General features: G+C 39.9%; 1 protein-coding gene across 2 annotated transcripts in view; it reads left to right on the forward strand.

The window, feature by feature from the left end:
• The window catches only part of LOC129765470 (probable serine/threonine-protein kinase DDB_G0278901), a 235,446-nt gene extending 218,239 nt beyond the window's left edge, over positions 1–17,207 (forward strand). For both annotated transcript variants that reach the window (XM_055765833.1, XM_055765841.1), the window contains 6 exons: positions 7,884–8,082; positions 8,143–8,231; positions 8,288–8,417; positions 8,478–8,603; positions 14,553–15,539; positions 15,606–17,207. In XM_055765833.1, coding sequence (XP_055621808.1) covers positions 7,884–8,082; positions 8,143–8,231; positions 8,288–8,417; positions 8,478–8,603; positions 14,553–15,539; positions 15,606–17,093 — 3,019 coding nt within the window. In that variant the 3' untranslated portion in view covers positions 17,094–17,207. The remainder of the gene's footprint in view (positions 1–7,883; positions 8,083–8,142; positions 8,232–8,287; positions 8,418–8,477; positions 8,604–14,552; positions 15,540–15,605) is intronic.
• Positions 17,208–17,631: the final 424 nt, after the last annotated feature.

Consider the following 17,631-nt stretch of genomic DNA (forward strand, 5'->3'; position numbering starts at 1 on the left):
GGGAAACTCAACAACATATTTTTTTAAAGAATCATACACTCCTCGAGAATGCTTCAACTGAATATGACAACAATTTCAATTTTTCAATTTATTTCCAGCAGTTGATATTCGATTCAAAACATACCGGCATTTTAATTCCTGTTGCCACCCGTGTATCGGTTAATCGTTCCCAGATGACAACCCTGCTCTTTTTTTGATTGGTTCTTTGCTAAAGTGTTACTAATCACTTTATTTTACCAGCCCCCAAAACGAGAACTATAGCTTGTCATAAACGGTTATAATGCCATAATTTATCGATAAATTAGTACACACAGTGTTAAGCCCCAGGTGGTAGCGATGTCGAACTAGCGAAGTAGACCTGAACCTGAACGGCAGCAACATTTTTTTGCTATGTATTTGAAGCATTCCCGCGCGCCAGATACCTGTTTCCAGTGGAGTAGCGCACGGCACGTGGCCTTCAGTTACATCATCAGTATATAGGACAAACGGCATGAATCGGCTAACGAAACGCACGAAAAACCTATAAACCATTTCGGTGGTCTCCGATGGACGCATTATGCACGGTTCATTGACTGGGCAACGGACAGCGAAAGCGTGAAGTGAGCACTGCACGTAAAATGATTAATTTTGAAGCGCTTTGCATCATACGTTTTGGGAGTTCCAGTCATTAGTGAAACAATCAATGGCTGGTCCCGCCAGTCCCGCAATCTAATTAATCCAGATAGGAACTCGTTGAGATTCTCTTTGTCGGGAGAAGAATAATGTTTAGATTTATCTCGATATCTGATCGTGATTGGTTATATGGGGAATATAATCTTTCACCATTATTAATTTTGTTTTTGTCGAAGTTTCATATTCATGTCACGCTGACACATCCACATTGATTCCCGTTCGCAATTCTTCCATTCGGACGACGCAATTTATATTGGTTTTTGTTTACAGATTCTATTTCATTGACAAAAACAACCGAATGTGATAATCAATAGCAGTTCAGTTAGTGCTCGTTTGCTTCTTCTGAACAGTGTTCGAAGTTGTCCCAAATTGATACCTCTTGATTTGGAGAAGTAACCACGATAGCCTGGAGAAAACCAAACATTTCTCATACCAGCAATAAAAGCACTCACATCCACACACAATATAATAGATGACTTCCTTGTGCCTATCTCATGCAGCAAATTGTTCAACGACTCGGCGAAAACACAGGATTCCACATATTCGTCTAGTGGAATCGAGAAAAACGCATCATTTGATATACCTACATACCCACTTAGAGCCTCTTAGATGGGAGATTTTGTTTCGCAACAGGCGATCAGGTGATTGTGCAATCACTCATGTTTGCTGTGCTCGTTATGTTTTTCATGCTGAATCTTAATTCCAATTTAGGCGCCGAATCAAGTGCCACTTAAATTGGCCTGTCTGATGGGGAAGGGGTTGCACGAATGTAATTTATTTTGATCATCGATGCGTCTTGTTTTTCGTTTTATTTTTATGCAACGTATCGTGATTCTTCACAGTCGCTCTTTCACTACGAATTTCTCGCCTCGCGTTCGTGGTCGGGGATAAATGGTCAAGTTTTTGATTAAAGTAAACTAGATTATTTTATTGATAAAAACAAGCTAGCAGGAATGATTGATCCATTTGATTCATGAAGTGTATTTGTCCTCACTTTGAATGATTATTCAATGACCAACAACTGTAATACGATGGCACAGAGCCTTACATCTGGTACATTTCTCAGAGACCGCAATATCGCTACTGTGTCGGAGAACTTGAAATGAATTTTGCATGAGCCTATCGCATAATGAAATTCGTTCGAAAAAATTCAAAACTCGAAATCTCTAGTCTCTAAAGCTCATAAAAACGAAACCGAATTCTCGTTTTTGATACACTTTACTCTAGTTACTCTATTGATTTTAATTAACGAAAATTGGGACCATTCTCATTTTCTCAAACATTTGTTCTGTTTTTGTGATTTCTTATCCGTGCTGTCAATAATGAGCAACTAATGTAGCGTTGAGGCACAATTTTTATATACCACAGCATATCGTGATTTGTGATGGTCGTGAGCTTTGCCTTGTGAAATTTGTGTTTCTTCTGTAGAGATCTCAGTTAAGCTAAGTGCTGTACACTTATAGGGAAAGGAAAGTAGAATGGTCAAATTGGTCAATTCGGAGAGACAGAAATGGCTTAAAAATGACATTAGTACGTCTTTGGATGAAGGATATGGGAGACATTAATTTGAAATCGCATCTCGATAGCATATCACGAATTGGTATACGTAAGTGTACCCTTTAAAACCTCTAAATAGGCAAGTTCAGTTCTTCCATTGTAATATTTTCTACATGACGAAACAACGTCAGGCGGGCATCTATTGAGCGCGGAATGATTGGACAACAATTGGATCAAATACAAACCATTTCGGTGGTCTCCGATGGACGCATTATACACGGTTCATTGACTGGACAGCGAGAGTGTGAAGTGAGTACTTGGTCGGGGTTCTGCCAAAACGAACCAAGCGCCAAAAACATTATTTTGATATTTTTCAATTTGAAGTTTGGGCTCCCACCAATTGACTGTGTCCGATCAAATCTATCATTTTATCGCTCACGTGTTACAAACAGGATGTCAAACATAATACTCCCTTTCATACTGTAAGCACACATCTTCGTCAATTTCTGATCCAGAGCCTTTAGAAATATAAAAAAACAAAATTATGTTCCTGCTAGACACGCAAAACTTCGTTTTCTTTGCATCCAGAGCGAATCAAGTCCATGCTACCTGTTAACATTATATCATTACATAACAAATTAGTATTTTGTAGCAGCTCTTGACTATTTTCATGAATGGTATATATATTGACTCACTTTTCCTGTTTATGACAAAATAATATCTTAATAAATGATAGCAAATTGATTTAAGAATGCATTACACATGGTTCGTTATGTTTCAACGTAATTTCGAAAAATGCAGATCAGCGCTCCTACACTTCATTGCAACCCGTAGACTGTCTTACATACCAGATCCTGACGACATTCGATTCCAGGAGCTGCCCGAAACTGAAAAATCTTGGAGAAAACGATCACTATCGTCCGATGCCTTCTTGTGGGTTTATGGTACGCTTTGGTTGAACGCAATTTCGTTTTTTTACAGTCTGCTACACAGAATTTAGAATTTTTGTTTTGGAGCTGTAGTCAATTATCCGAATGACATGGTTATTTTACAGTCGATACATTATTATTTTCTGCATCCAATGGTGTAAGTAAATCAATTTGGAAAAAAATGGCGCTTTATTTTGCATTGGGTATTTTATCGTGTAAATCAACACATCGCGTAAAGTTCCATATGAAAAATGAGAGATTACTATTCTTATTGGCACCATAAACCATACGTTTTGCCTAGTACTCCGAAAAAAACAAGTCACAGAGTGTCGATTTTAGACAAAACAAAAAATTTTCGAGGTGACAGACTTCGACGTTTCATACAACTTTAAGACATTTGGCAGCAATTTTTTTTTTCGAAAATACCATTTTATATCAATTCTTGGATTTTCGGTTCAAACATCAAGTAAATATCATCGAGCAAGCACCGTATTCACCTGATATGACCCCGTGCGACTTTTTGTTTCCCAAGTTACCACTTCTTGGATAAAGATTTCAGTCGATCGAGAAGATCAAAGAGAATGCGACCAGGGAACTAAAGGTCATTCCTTTGTCGCCCTATCAGGGATGCATGGAGGACTGGTTCAAGCGTTGGCACATATGTGTTGTCTCTGATGGATCATATTTTGAAGGAGATGCCTGAAATTTAACTCTATTTTGTTTTATTTAAAAAATCCCGGTACTTTCTGATGATAGGATATTTATTCGAGATCGGAGTTCACATATTAAACTAGCATTGGCAGAAAAAATATAATCTTTGGCAGAAAAAAGGTGAAATGAACAAATAAATGTACATTTTTCAAAAGTTTTGAAATGTTTGTACAGGGTTTTCCATTTCGGGCTTCCGAAAGTTTGACATAGCTGTCAACCAAAGCGTCATATCGTTAGTTGAATGTCTGCCATTTTACAATATGGATCGTTTTAGCATCGCACAACGTGTTAATTTTGTTAAACTATACTATAAAAATGATGAAAAACCGCCAAATGTTTTTCGAGCATTACGGACGAATTTCGGTCGTCATGGACGGCCTACAAAGCACACAATCGCTAATGTAGGTCTGGATCCGTAGCGGATATTGTGAAACCTGTGCATCATGTAATGTGCATTCGGCCGAAAATATTGCTGCTGTTGCTGCCAGTGTGGAGGATGACCCGAATGTTTCGATTCCACGGCGTGCTCAGCAATTGGGCTTGTCAAACACATCATTGTGGCGAATTTTGCATTTGGACTTGCACCTTCATCCACATAAAGTCCAACTGGTACAAAAATTAGAGCGTGGTGACCATGGAATGCGTCGGGCATACGTCGATTGGGTGAACGAACAACAGCAGCAAAATGCAGAATTTCGAGCTCGGTGGCTATGTGAACACCCAAAATTTCCGTATATGGGGCTCAGAAAATCCACACGTGATTGTTGAGAGGCCATTGCATCCGCCAAAACTCACTGTTTGGTGCGCATTATGGTCTGGTGGAGTCATCGGGCTGTATTTCTTTGAAAATGAGGACGGCGAGACGGTAACTGTGAATGGTGAGCGCTATGGCCGCATGTTAACCGATTTTTTTGCCACAAATTGAAGATATGGATACGGATGACATGTGGTTTCAGCAGGATGGCGTCACGTGCCAAACAACACGATCGAACATGGCCATATTGCGAACGAAATTTGAGGGACGCATAATTTCGCATTTTGGTGATGCTAATTGGCCGTCCAGATCATGCGATTTGAACCCGCTAGACTTTTTTTTTGTAGGGTTATGCGAAAGACCGTGTCTATGCCAACTCTCCCGCAAACTCTTGAACATTTGAAAGACAACATTGGTGAAGTTATGACCGAGATACCGCCCCATATGTGCCGAAAAGTCATCGAAAATTACCTGTTCCGGATCAAGGTGTGCGAGGAAGCCCTAGGTGGACATTTAAATGTTGTATTTCACACATAATGGCATAAACCAAACTTTAATTTGAAATAAAAGTTTCATCGAAATTCGAATTCTAAGTGTGTTTTATTTCGATTTACTTTCGGAATTGAAAGTTGGAAAACCCTGTATGTATGGGAGCTGACCTTCATTTCTGTCAGACTGAACGTCAGCTTGGAATTGTATCCACAAAAGAAGTACAAATGATTCCAAGCAGAGATCGAACCAAGGCCGGCTGGAATGTAAGGCTGTTTTACACGACTACGCTATTCACATAACCACTGGTGCTATTGCACAAATGCGTGAGAATATTACACCACCTTATAAAATGATGTTCGATATAAAAAGTGTACATGGAAAGTGTTTTCTAAGAGTAAAAAGGACAAAAAGGTTATAATGCCGAAAGCGAAACCTCGGAACATTTGCTCTGTAATTGTGGAGCTCTAACTAGACGCAGACTTCAATACCTTGATAAGGCTATTCTGGAGCCCAAGGAAATTTGGTCTGCGTCGCCGATCAGGATTATAAAATTTATCAAACAGAGTATTCCTGATTGGCACCTATCTCGCTATAGCTTTCAGTCTACTTCTTCATCAATAAGCAGTAGGTAAGCTTGAAGCGGAGTACAAAAAAATGGGATATACCACAATAGTTCAGAATAATGGACGCAGTGGTTCACATCCAACAGGGAAAAAAAAGAGTAAAAAGGAGATCATAGACGTTTCACGGCGGGGCCGTGTTTGTGATGAAGAATGCAAAAAGGATTGACGCGTACTTATATCCAATGTGTGTCTTGGTTCGCTCTCTCATTTTACTATGGCATATATACTACATGGGCTGAAAAATCCCGGGATTTTGAATGAAAACAATCGTTTTTTGGACAAAGCTGTATCTGTTCCTCATCATAGTTTCCTTCAAGGGCAATACACTTGGTATAGCGAGTTTCCAACATCTCGATTCCCTTCTGTAGTACGAAACGTCTAAGTCCTCGAAATATGCCTCAATGCCATTCTGCAAACTGCCTATTGGACTCAGGAGTGTGGTGGAAGATCCACGTTTCATCCATTGTCACAAAACGTCGAAAGAAGTCCACTCGATTACGCGTCAACAATGCCAACCCGGCTGTTGAACCATCAACGCGCCGCTGTTTTTGGTCGAGGGTCAGCAAACGCCTCGCCCATCGCGCGGATAACTTTTTCATGTCCAAAATGTCATACAAAATGTATCCCACTCGTTCTTTCGAAATACCTACGGCCTCAGCTAACTCGTGTAACTTCACTTCACGATCGTTCAAAACGATTCGATGCACTTGTTTTACGATTCCTGGATTCGTAGCCTCTTTTGGCCTTCCAAAAATATATATTCCTCTTTTTTCATTTTCTATACGAATGTTCAAATAGTGACACTTAAACAACTGTAGTTTGTGAACAAATAAACGAAATGTCATGAAACATCACACAAAAGCTAGTGACAGATGAACCTCTTGAAATGAGTCTTGTTCATTTTTAGTGGCGCCATCTGTTGAAAAATCCCGGGACTTTTCAACCCATGTAGTATTATACACTAACTCGCCTCGCTCGCTTGAGTAAATGTGTGAGCAGTATGAGAGGGTAGCACACATTTTTGTTATTTGTAAGCTCATTTAATGTTACAAATCAGGATGTCAAAAGATGTGGTAAAAATTAATTTTGGGTGTAGTGTAAAAGGTTAACAGTCATATCAATCGTCATTTTTTTCGGTGTTATAAATTGTGGATTTTGTGCCTACGAATTGCGGTGTGCGGACATTATTGATTTTTTGTTATAAACTGAAACAATCCGCTTCAGATTAGCAAGAAATGGTGGTCGAAGTGGTTCAGTGGTTCAAAAAGTTCCAAAATGGCAATGATGATTCGAGACATTCATAAATTGCCTAAAAGATAGGGAATATATGCAACTTCCAATAATTATTACTCCGATTAAAATAGTAAGGATGCATTAAGTTCATCCCTGGAAGAGTTTTTTTTGTGATTTTGAATTTCATTATTCGACGAGTTTAGGCTGATGTCACTCACTTTAACAAAATCTTTGAAATAATGCGATTGTGCTTTGGATTTTAACTATTTAATGACTCTCGTGTATACATGTGACATTTTTTTGAGTATGAAAGATACGATTTATTTCTTCTCTAGAGTGACCTCAGTGCCATTGAAGCAACTGAATCTTTGTTGTACAGTAGGGAATAAACTCATCGCATGCAATTTACAGCTAAACGATTGGCATTTAATTCCACAAGAATGCCGATTTAACGATCGGCTGGCAAGCACTCCCCCATAATGTTGTATGCGTTAAGTACATTAGCAATTATTCGAGAGTCAATAAATCATGTCCCCGATGGCTTTCAATCAGCGAATAGTACCTCTTGGAAGCGCTTGTTCAATCAATTGCGCTTTGTACTTTTGCTAATTGAGTCATATCGATTGGAATCATTCCAGTATAACACCTACTTCCAATTATATCTGCGTTCCTAGGCGGGCCACTAAACAGTGCAGCTAATCCTTACTGTAAACACTTGGATTGTTTTGCCTTCCCCGGTCATATCGCATTGCATAGAAGAGATAGTTTTATCGCAATTTGCAAACACTTGAAAAATGAAAAATGCAATATTTATCTTTTTACCAGGCGAGTTTAAAAAAAAACAGCCTTCGAATAGTTGTTTGACATTATTGGTTCGCATTTTGCGTCGAAGAGTAAATAACGTTGTACCTCTAGCGATTTTTGTAGTTATCATATCTGAGCTGAACTAATGTGTGTACTTTCTGTCCGCAGGTTTATGGGCGTCTGTGTGCAGGAAGGTCAGCTACATGCCCTCACCGAGTACATCGAGGACGGTTCGCTGGAGCAGCTGATCGCCAACAGCGCCGTCTATTTGTCACCGCTGCTGAAGATACGAATCGCTCTCGGAATTGCCCGAGGGATGCAATACGTGCACGATGTCGGTATCTTTCACCGAGATCTAACGAGCAAGGTATCAAGTGCGCTGTTGTACAAACCATTTTGCTTTACACTATTTCTTCATTCCAAACAGAATGTGTTGGTGAAACGAACGGCGGACGGCGTAATGTTTGACGCGGTGGTCGGAGATTTTGGGTTGGCAGCCAATATCCCGCGAAAATGGTAAGTTGTTGTTTACGCACCTAATAGCTCTCATGAAGGATTCTCTCTGCTTTCAGTGGTAAACCACGACTGGACACAGTAGGCTCGCCCTACTGGATGAGCCCGGAGTGCTTGAAAGGGCAATGGTACGACCAAACCAGTGATGTGTTTTCCTACGGGATCATCCTCTGCGAGCTGATTGCGCGGGTGAGTGTTGATAAGGCGAGTTTTTGGAACGAGTTTTCTCACAATTTCGTAAATTTTTAGATTGAGGCTGATCCTGACATAATGCCAAGGACTGATTCGTTCGGGCTGGACTACATCGTGTTCGCCGATCTCTGCCCGAACGATACGCCACCGGCGTTTTTAAGACTGGCTTTTTATTGCTGTACCGTAAGTATCGCACTCTAAAACAATATCTGCTATTTCCATTGTTTTGTTATGAATTATCTTTCGTTATACGTGTTCTCCATAAGAATGTAACGTGATGTGTGATTCGGGCAAATTGTCAAGACACAACCTGTGTAGTGTAGTGTTCATTGCCTTTCATTATGGGAAGACTTACAAACAAATAACCCTTACGAATCATTGAATTTTATTATCAAAATCAATGCTCTGATAGAAAATGTTTTTTTTTGTTTTGTCAAAAAATGGTCTTTAGCGATTAAGCACAGTTTCAGTTGAACGGATACGTTAATAAGCTAAATTGCCCTATTCCCCGATGAGCAGCCAAAAGCCATACAAGAGCTGCCAAAGCACCTAAAAAAATGTACTGTTTAGTGTGGTTTGTGGTCCGGAAGAATCATTGATCCGCCCCGAATTTTTCTTGCTATACTTTCTGTTCAGCTCGCATCGAGAGTATTTGCACATTACCAGTGTCGTTCCTAAGTACTCCCGTGGCCGAGTGGTTAGCGTCAAACCTAACATGCCGGGGGTTCGGGTTCGATTCCCGTTCTGGTCGGGGAAATTTTTCTTCAAAGAAATTTCCTCTGACATGCACTGTGGTCACGCGTATTCTAGAGCTTGCCACTCAGAATGCATTCAAGGCGTGTTATTTGGCATAGAAATCTCAACTAAGTACTAATGAAAATGACGCAAGTAATGCTACGTTGAGACGGCGGAGTTCCTCTAGGAACGTTAGTGCCATATAAGAAGAAGAAGAAGAAGTGTCGTTCCTCGTTCCCAAATATGTTTATTGTATAAAAAAAATAGTCAAAAATTCTACTAGAAAGTAGTTAAAAAATTGTAAAACATCCGGAAACAAACCACTTTTTTATATTTCCTCATTTTGTAACTGTCAGTATCTGTGATCCCTAGGGACCGACATGGGGCTCATTTTGTTAAAGATGAAGATGAGAGCAACGTTACTGTCAATGATGATCGCTATCGTGCAATGATTTTCAACTTTTTATTGCCAAAATTACACGAGCTAAATCTGATCGACATGTGGTTTGAACAAGACGGTGCCACATGCCATACAACACACGAAACGTTGGACCTATTGCACAATGAATTTTTTGAGCAATTCATCTATAGTTTTGAACCAATGAATTGTTGGACGTCTAGATCATGCAATTTGACGACACTGGACTATTTTTTGGGGAAAGAATGTCAAATCTCTTGTTTATGCCGATGAACCAGCATCCATCCAAGCACTACAAGACAACATCACACGTGTTATTGGATAGATACCAGCCGATATGTTCGACAAAGTAACACAAAATTAGACTTCCCGTACGGGTCATCCTCAACGTGACCAACATTTACATGAAAGAATCTTTAGAAATCAAATGGCAAGAATTGATTTTAGATTATTCTTTCCGGTTTTTTTTTTTGTAGATTAAAAACCAAACGATTGAAAAATCTCCCTTTTGTAATGAAATTTCAAAGTAATCTAACTTAGAAGAAATATCTATAAGTGGTTTTTTAGTAGTTTTAGTAGTTTTTGGCTCGGATTTTTTCATCTGTGAAACCGTGAAAGTATTACGGAAAACAATATAGGACAAATGCTGCATCCAAAAATGAAAATATATCGAAAATTTTCTCACACTTTAAATTTGAGTTTTTCTTCATCATTCTTATCCACAATGGTAATACATCCGGCATTTCAGCACATGATATGTTGTTAGAGTATTTGGCAAAACATCTGGACTCCACCATTGGGCATGAATCCGGCCTGAAAACTCTCCACAAATCTGCTTACTTTTGGCGATGGACGGCTGAAGAGGATCGGTGATAGAATTTTGTAGGCGTTATCCAGTAGGCTACGTAGGCTATGTAGGGTAACGTCTTTGATTTCTATATAGGGAGGTCACTCTTCGAAAAACTAAGAGATTTCAAATGCATATTACGCAGAATCGTTCTTACGATATATATATATATATATATATATATATATATATATATATATATATATATATATATATATATATATATATATATATATATATATACCATTAGACGGCAAATTAATCCAGCAATTAATATTATTCCATTAAAATCAAGTATGATTTCATGTGTTTTTTCCTCAAAATATCATGAAATCGTAAGTATTTTCAACATTTCTTCGTTTCTTCCCCATTAACATTATATTCAATGTAATTAATGACGAACATTTCAAATCAAATCAGAAAACAGGTCACGTTTTTATGAAATAAAGTTAACGTTAATAACTATTTTAACTGTGAACGAATTCACATAATTTGCATACCAATCGAATCGGAAATTCTCTAAAATTTTTGTTTGATATGCTATGCATTACAATTCGATAACCTGCTTAAATTCATGAAAACTGGAAGAACTTCCTTTTTTCCCATGCATCTGTTCTGTCGATTTGTGTGCTAACACTACCCGTATTTCGAATGCTTATAACTAGAACATTTCTTAACAGATCGGAAAGATGTTTGCATCAATTGATAGGAGATATTTCTACGCGTCTATCACAATTAATTAAATGTTATTTTTCATGAGATGAACAACTGAATAACTGTAAAATGTCAAGCGTTATCTAAACGCTCTAACTGCCAAGTTTTGATTGGCCCGATTTACGGTTTCCCCAACACAGACTTCAACATCGATGTACCTGTGGAAATCCGCTTTGCAAATATACATGCAAATCGGGGGTATTTTTGTTCCCACCGAGCTGTGTTTCCCTAACACGGACTTCAAAATCAATGTGCCTGTGTGAACCCGCTTTGTCAAAACATGCAAGTCGGGAGTATTTTTTTCCACTGAGCTGTGTTTCCCTAACACGGACTTCAAAATAATGTGCCTGGGAAATCCGCTTTGCAAATACATGCAAGTCGGGGATATTTTTTGAGTACTTTTCTACTCGCTTGTCGTTATGCAGACCGGAATATGTTTCCCTAAAACATACTTTTAAACTGAGAAGCCTAGGAAAATCGCCATTTCAGATACAAGAGATGAATGTACTTTCGCGGTTCGAGAACTACGTAAACATGAGATGTGCAATAATTTCAGAGGGAAATGTATAATACAAATATCGTGTGACAATTCTTCCGTTCACATGTGAGATGGGCAAAACGATGGGCACTTTAATGAACCGTTCAGTGACCAACCGTTCACTTAAGAGAACTAGTTCTTTCGAACAGTTCACTCACTCTTTCGTAATTAGAGGGATATGCCAGAGCAAGTATAAAAAGTGTGAGATTTTATGTAGGACTGTTCTTTTCATTCATTAAATGCTGTTTGTTAGCAATAATTAGATGTCCGAATTTTGTTAAAAATATCTTAGTAGAATAGAAAATCAAACTATGATTTTGAAATTTTGCTTTAGTTTGAGTCGTTATTCATTCTTTTCAGCACAAACTAGCGTTGCGCTGCTTTTTTTTGTTTCAATGTTTTGCAATAACTGCTGAAGCAAAACTGCACAGAGACGCGAAAGACTTTTTCGAAATTATCGAGCACAATATGGTATAATATAAAAAAAATCATATCAGCGAGACAAATTTTTATTTACTGCTGAAAAATACTGTTTGAATCGTTTCACTTCCAACTGTATTTTTGTGAGATAGATTTGCATATCTTACTGAAATATTTATCCTCAACTTAAAAATATGAAATTAAAACTTTATTTGATAAATAATCGAACAATCCAATTTAAGAACCACCGTATTCTTAAATATTGCGTTTTATTATGAAAACGACAATACCGACATCTTATTTTTGTTATTTCATGGGGCTCTCGTTTGTTTCCATTCGTTAATTTGAGAACTATTTGCCTTGCAGCAGCATTTGTCTATCATTCGTTCACTCGCCTTCCTCTTATACACCGATCACCATATACAGTTCGTTCTGAACTCAGCGGCAGCGGCAGTTCGTTCTGAACTGTATACACAGTTCCGCCAGCGATCAGTTCGTTCTGAACCGTATACACAGTTCCTCCAGCGGTCATCGTAAACAGTTCATTCTGAACTGGGTAAGCAGTTCATGTAAACTGTTGCCCAGTAAAAAAGAACGACCGTTCGTTCACTCTTTTTGGTGAACTAGTTCTTTTGAACAGTTCATGAACGGTTTGCTCACCTCTAGTTCACATATTTTGGTAGTCCTAGGCATCATATCAAACGTAAAAGGACGTTCATCAAATTTATTTGTAAGGAAGAACATAATCTATTACAAAAAAATCGATGCATACTAAAATAATATTCGATGTGGTAAACAAGTAAATTGTATAATATAATTGCGTAGTTCTACGTCGAAAATATGCGGTCGTGTCCTAGATACAACCCCTTACAATTTTTTTACTATATATATAAACATATTACTTATTTATTCATTCATTCGTGCCAACGGGTACAATAATAACCCTAATGATGCTTATAAACTAGAGGGACTAAATTAAACAATGAACTTACCTTAATCTTAAAATTAATCGCTGTCAAAAGAGTGTGTAAGTACAGAGGTGTAGCGTTTTTTGAATGAAGCACGAGACAGTTCGAAGTCGAAGAAATTCAGTTCATTCTAGTCATAGTTAGTGCGTGAGAATGGTATTAGAATGAAATTGCGTGTCTGCAGGTCTCGTCGTGGAATATTGAAATTGACCTGCTGGAGTAGCTCAGCGCAATCGATGTGCAACAGTGGGCTTCATTCACGTTTCCACTTCACGCACGCCATTGAACTACGTTTTACGAGTTAGTAAAGCGCCAAATATAATAATGGATTTTCAGGCAGAATGAACACCTTTCAAATAAAAATTATGAATGAAATTTAACTTCTACGTATCAAATTAGTGTTCGATGCGAATAGAAAACTCTGTTTTCATCATTTGGTAAAATAATTTCTTACAAAAATTGTATCTAAAGATAGTTTTATATTGTAATGATAAGTTTTAGTGGAAGACTGATTTCGTATCCAGATATCGACACCGTACCGTTGTCATCGCGGATACACCGAATACACTTCATTTCGTTTTCACCGTAAAGTGGAAATGGGAATAAAGCCGAGTATCAGGTCAAAAAAGAAACAGGTTTCGGCAACATTTCGACAATCTGTAATGTTTCAAGTCCGATGAGATTGCACGATGCTCAAAATATGGATGATTTTGTGGATTATTCCAAGGTAGATGTCTTAAGGCAAACCTCACAAACTTTCGCTGAACGACCCCCACACGTAAAATGCCGTTCTGAAAGTATGGTATATATTCGAAAATCGAGCGGACTAAAGCGCAATATATAACTTTCAAGCAATATATTTTGTTGAACGAAACATTAAGCCATGCTTTGGATGCTTTTGACGATACGTATACGATATGTTCGCGAAACGTAAGCCTCGAATCTAGCATAACTCCTAGATCCTTGATGCAGCCGACTCGTTGTAGCGTTATACTTTTAAGCTTACAATCGTAATTGAACGGTAAACGTTTACGAGAGAAAGGGATTTTCGAGCACAAGGTGGGGCTCAGAATCATCCTGTTCACTTCGTACCACGTCGCAAATGTATCTGAAGTCTCTGAAGGAACTCAGAATCAACTTCACTTTGAATCGGATGATATAGCTTGAAGTCATCAGCGTATGACAATTCATGGCACTCAATCGATAAATTAATGTCACTCAGGTATAACACAAAAATATATAGGCCAAAGTAACCCGAAAAGCTTGTAGATGCATATTTGATTCTTATCGGACAATCCGAAACATCTTGAATAATGTTTTGAATTTCACGCAAAAATAATAGATTTTTTTTCCCCAACCTAATATTCAAGGATGAAATGAAACTTATGTAATTTCATTGAACCGTTTTTGTCCAGATCTGAAAAGTGAAACATCATACCCCTTGGAAGACGTTACTCTTCATTGAGATATTCTTTTCTTTTCCATTTTCTAGTATGATCCAAAGAGTCGTCCCACGTTTACCGAGTGCATCAAGAAGTGCACATTGCTGTCGGACGTGTGTGAGGATAACTACAGTCATCAACAGCAGCAGCAGCAGCAACACAGACATAGTATAAGTAACGGCACTAACAGCGCAAGCACCGTCCTTTCCACGCTATCGCCCATCGCGGCAGCAAATGGCAATGGATTGCCCTCACCTGCATCAGTGACCTCTTCCTCTGTACATTATAGCAATAGTAGTACCAGTAGTAGTAACAATAGCATTAGCACCACGAACAATCTGAACACGACGTTGAACGGTAATGCTACCGCGGCCAAGCGTAACTCGATCGATGTTGCCAACATCAGTCCTACGAGTGAATCTGCACCGGTCGGGAAATTACCGCTCAGTCGAGAAAACAGCGCTAACGGTGATCGGGAAGGGGAGAATCCGCTCCACCACAGGCGATCGCTATCGGAGAACGTTATCGTTTTCCCACCGCACACCACGCCTAGTGATAAGGCACGCTACCATATGTACCAGCGAACGGCGACCAGCAGTAAGCTGGCCGAATCGATTATTCCGGAATCACTGCTCACCTACTCAAATCAGACCCTGCGGAAGGTGGCCGAGACAATGCTGCTCAAGGATCCGCAGTATAAGCTGCGCCCCAAGGTGGATCTGGGAAGCGGACCGAAGGCTAACCCATTCACCGCGCTGTCGCAGCTCAAAGGGGTGAAGAAGATCCTTGGGCCGAACCCGGCGGTAACGTCGTACAGCTCGGGGGATCTGTTCAGCTCTTGTTTCGAAATATCCGCACCTCTGTTGCGTGAATGGAATATAGTACAAAATCGAAATGCGAACAATCGGGACGGCGTCAGCAGTGGAAGCAGCAGCACCGAAGGCCAACCCAAGAGTTTACCTAGTTCACCTACCTCTCCCAGGAAGGAATATGGCGATGATGAGGAGGAGCACGTAGCGCGAAGGCTTAAGGGGGCTGTAAGTATTGATTTTTGAAATAATTTTAAAGGAAGTGACTTTCATGAAAAGGTGTTTTTTTTGCAGAGTAAGCAAAAGTTGGATCAACAAGAGGGCTGCGGAGACGACAGTGGTAATCATGTGGGATACACCTTCACCCGGAAAGTTTCACTGGGCGGTGGTTCGGGAATGAAAAAGTATCGAGCCAATTTCACCGAACTTTCTAGTCATCCGCTCTATAAGAGTGGTGCAATCGAAACTGAATCCAACAGTATCTCTGTTGGCGACAGTGCTACTAGTGGAAGTTCGAACGCTAATACCGACAGTGGCACCGAGGAAGGTGGGAATGATACGATGGCAGCGTTAGTTAACGGATTCGCTGGTGAATTGAAGAAGTCCAGTTCGAGCGTGATCGGGGAAGGGATGCTCGATACGCCAAGGATTTTAACGAGAAGGGGTTCCACCGAGAGCGGATTCTTTTCGTGTCTAAATGAGGACTTTAGCACCTACAAATCATCGCAATGTGGTTGTATGGAGAAAACTCCTATCGAATCAGCCGACCGGTTGTCGGTTTGTAGATGTATTTATGGCGGAATGAACAATGTGACTGGAAGAATGAAGGACCTTGAACTTTCCTCGAATCAAACGCTGAACGATAGCTCCAGTGTATTGCTATTTGACGAGTCCTCGACGAATGTGAGTTCGTTGAGAAGTATGGATGACCTCGAGCTATCGGATTCAATTAGGAAAAAGTTCAACTATCGACATCATGTTCTAAGCAATGTCGATATTGATGCACGTTCCATCGATATGGGTCTGATAAATAGGCTTGCACTGGACTCGGAAATTCATAGCATGATACAGAAGAATCAATTCACGAACCAACTTCTCTACTGCAAGAATCGTTCGTCATCGATTTTCACCGACAGTTCAGATGACATAAGCTCGCTGGCAGGATCAGATTCACTGTTGTGGGATGATCGTTCGTACACGACGATTCCCAACACGCGTTCGGCTCAAATCGCCAAGATAGTCGAGTATTTTGAACGCAAAGGTCAAACCTTCAAACCATTCACTGTACCTGACTCGGCTTTCGGCATGACAGCCGGACATTCTGGCTCTTCCGCTTCGTCGACCTCGTCGACCTCCGCGTCCAGTGCTCACCATCCGTATCAGTATCACCAACTGCATCGAGGGAGTGGAGCAGGGTCCTCTGATCTTTCGAGACGACCATCATCGAACGGTTTCTGCAAGTTTACTACCGCGGCAGAGCTTCGCCAGCGGACCGAGTACGAAGCGTTCTGTTTGGATTTGGAGCGGAAACAAGCTCCGATCAGCATCCAGCAACAGTATCATCACCAGCAGCAGCCTCAGCAATATCATCGACTGAACAACATTTGCGAGGGTAATGTTCGGTCCAAGCTGCAGCTGTTCGACAAGATGAAACAGCAAAACGGTGCGCAAGCCCAGACTACTGTGCAAAGCTCCTCCAGCAGTAACAGTATAAGCAACACAAACGGCCAAACCCCGGCCAATGGCAACTGTTGTAACGTCAATGGCACTAATGGAGTGTAGTAGGTTTGGATTGCGAACACTTGCGTTGGGGTAGTTTTAAGCTTTAGGGTGCAATGAAGCGCCGTGCATGAATTCTAGAGACAAATACTTACTAAATGACACGTTGTGACCAAATATGCGGCGTATGTTCTCATACGAAGGATCGAATCCGAATTCTGAACTGATAACGTTGTGAATCATATATGAAATGAAAAATTACTTGTTTACAATGGAACTTGATGTGATCGTCTCGGGAATGGCAAACAATGCACTACATCAGCGAAGCGGCTAACTGGGCTGTTCTTTTTTAGGTGTTTCATGTCGACATATATATATATTGTGTAGATATTCGCAACGCTTTCTCCCTATGAGCATTGAGCTGAGTATTGTCCTGTTTTTCGTAAATATGTGTTCCTCCAGTGGATGTGATCATTGCAGAATGGCAGTGGCTCTCATGGTTAATATGATACAGACATTGTTGTGTGAGATATTGGTTTTTATTTTCAAAAATCGATGTCACACGGATCACAGGACATGCCACTCAAAATACAATGAAAGG

The sequence above is a fragment of the Toxorhynchites rutilus genome, chromosome 1 (assembly GCF_029784135.1).
Source record: "Toxorhynchites rutilus septentrionalis strain SRP chromosome 1, ASM2978413v1, whole genome shotgun sequence".
Classification (NCBI taxonomy): domain Eukaryota; kingdom Metazoa; phylum Arthropoda; class Insecta; order Diptera; family Culicidae; genus Toxorhynchites; species Toxorhynchites rutilus.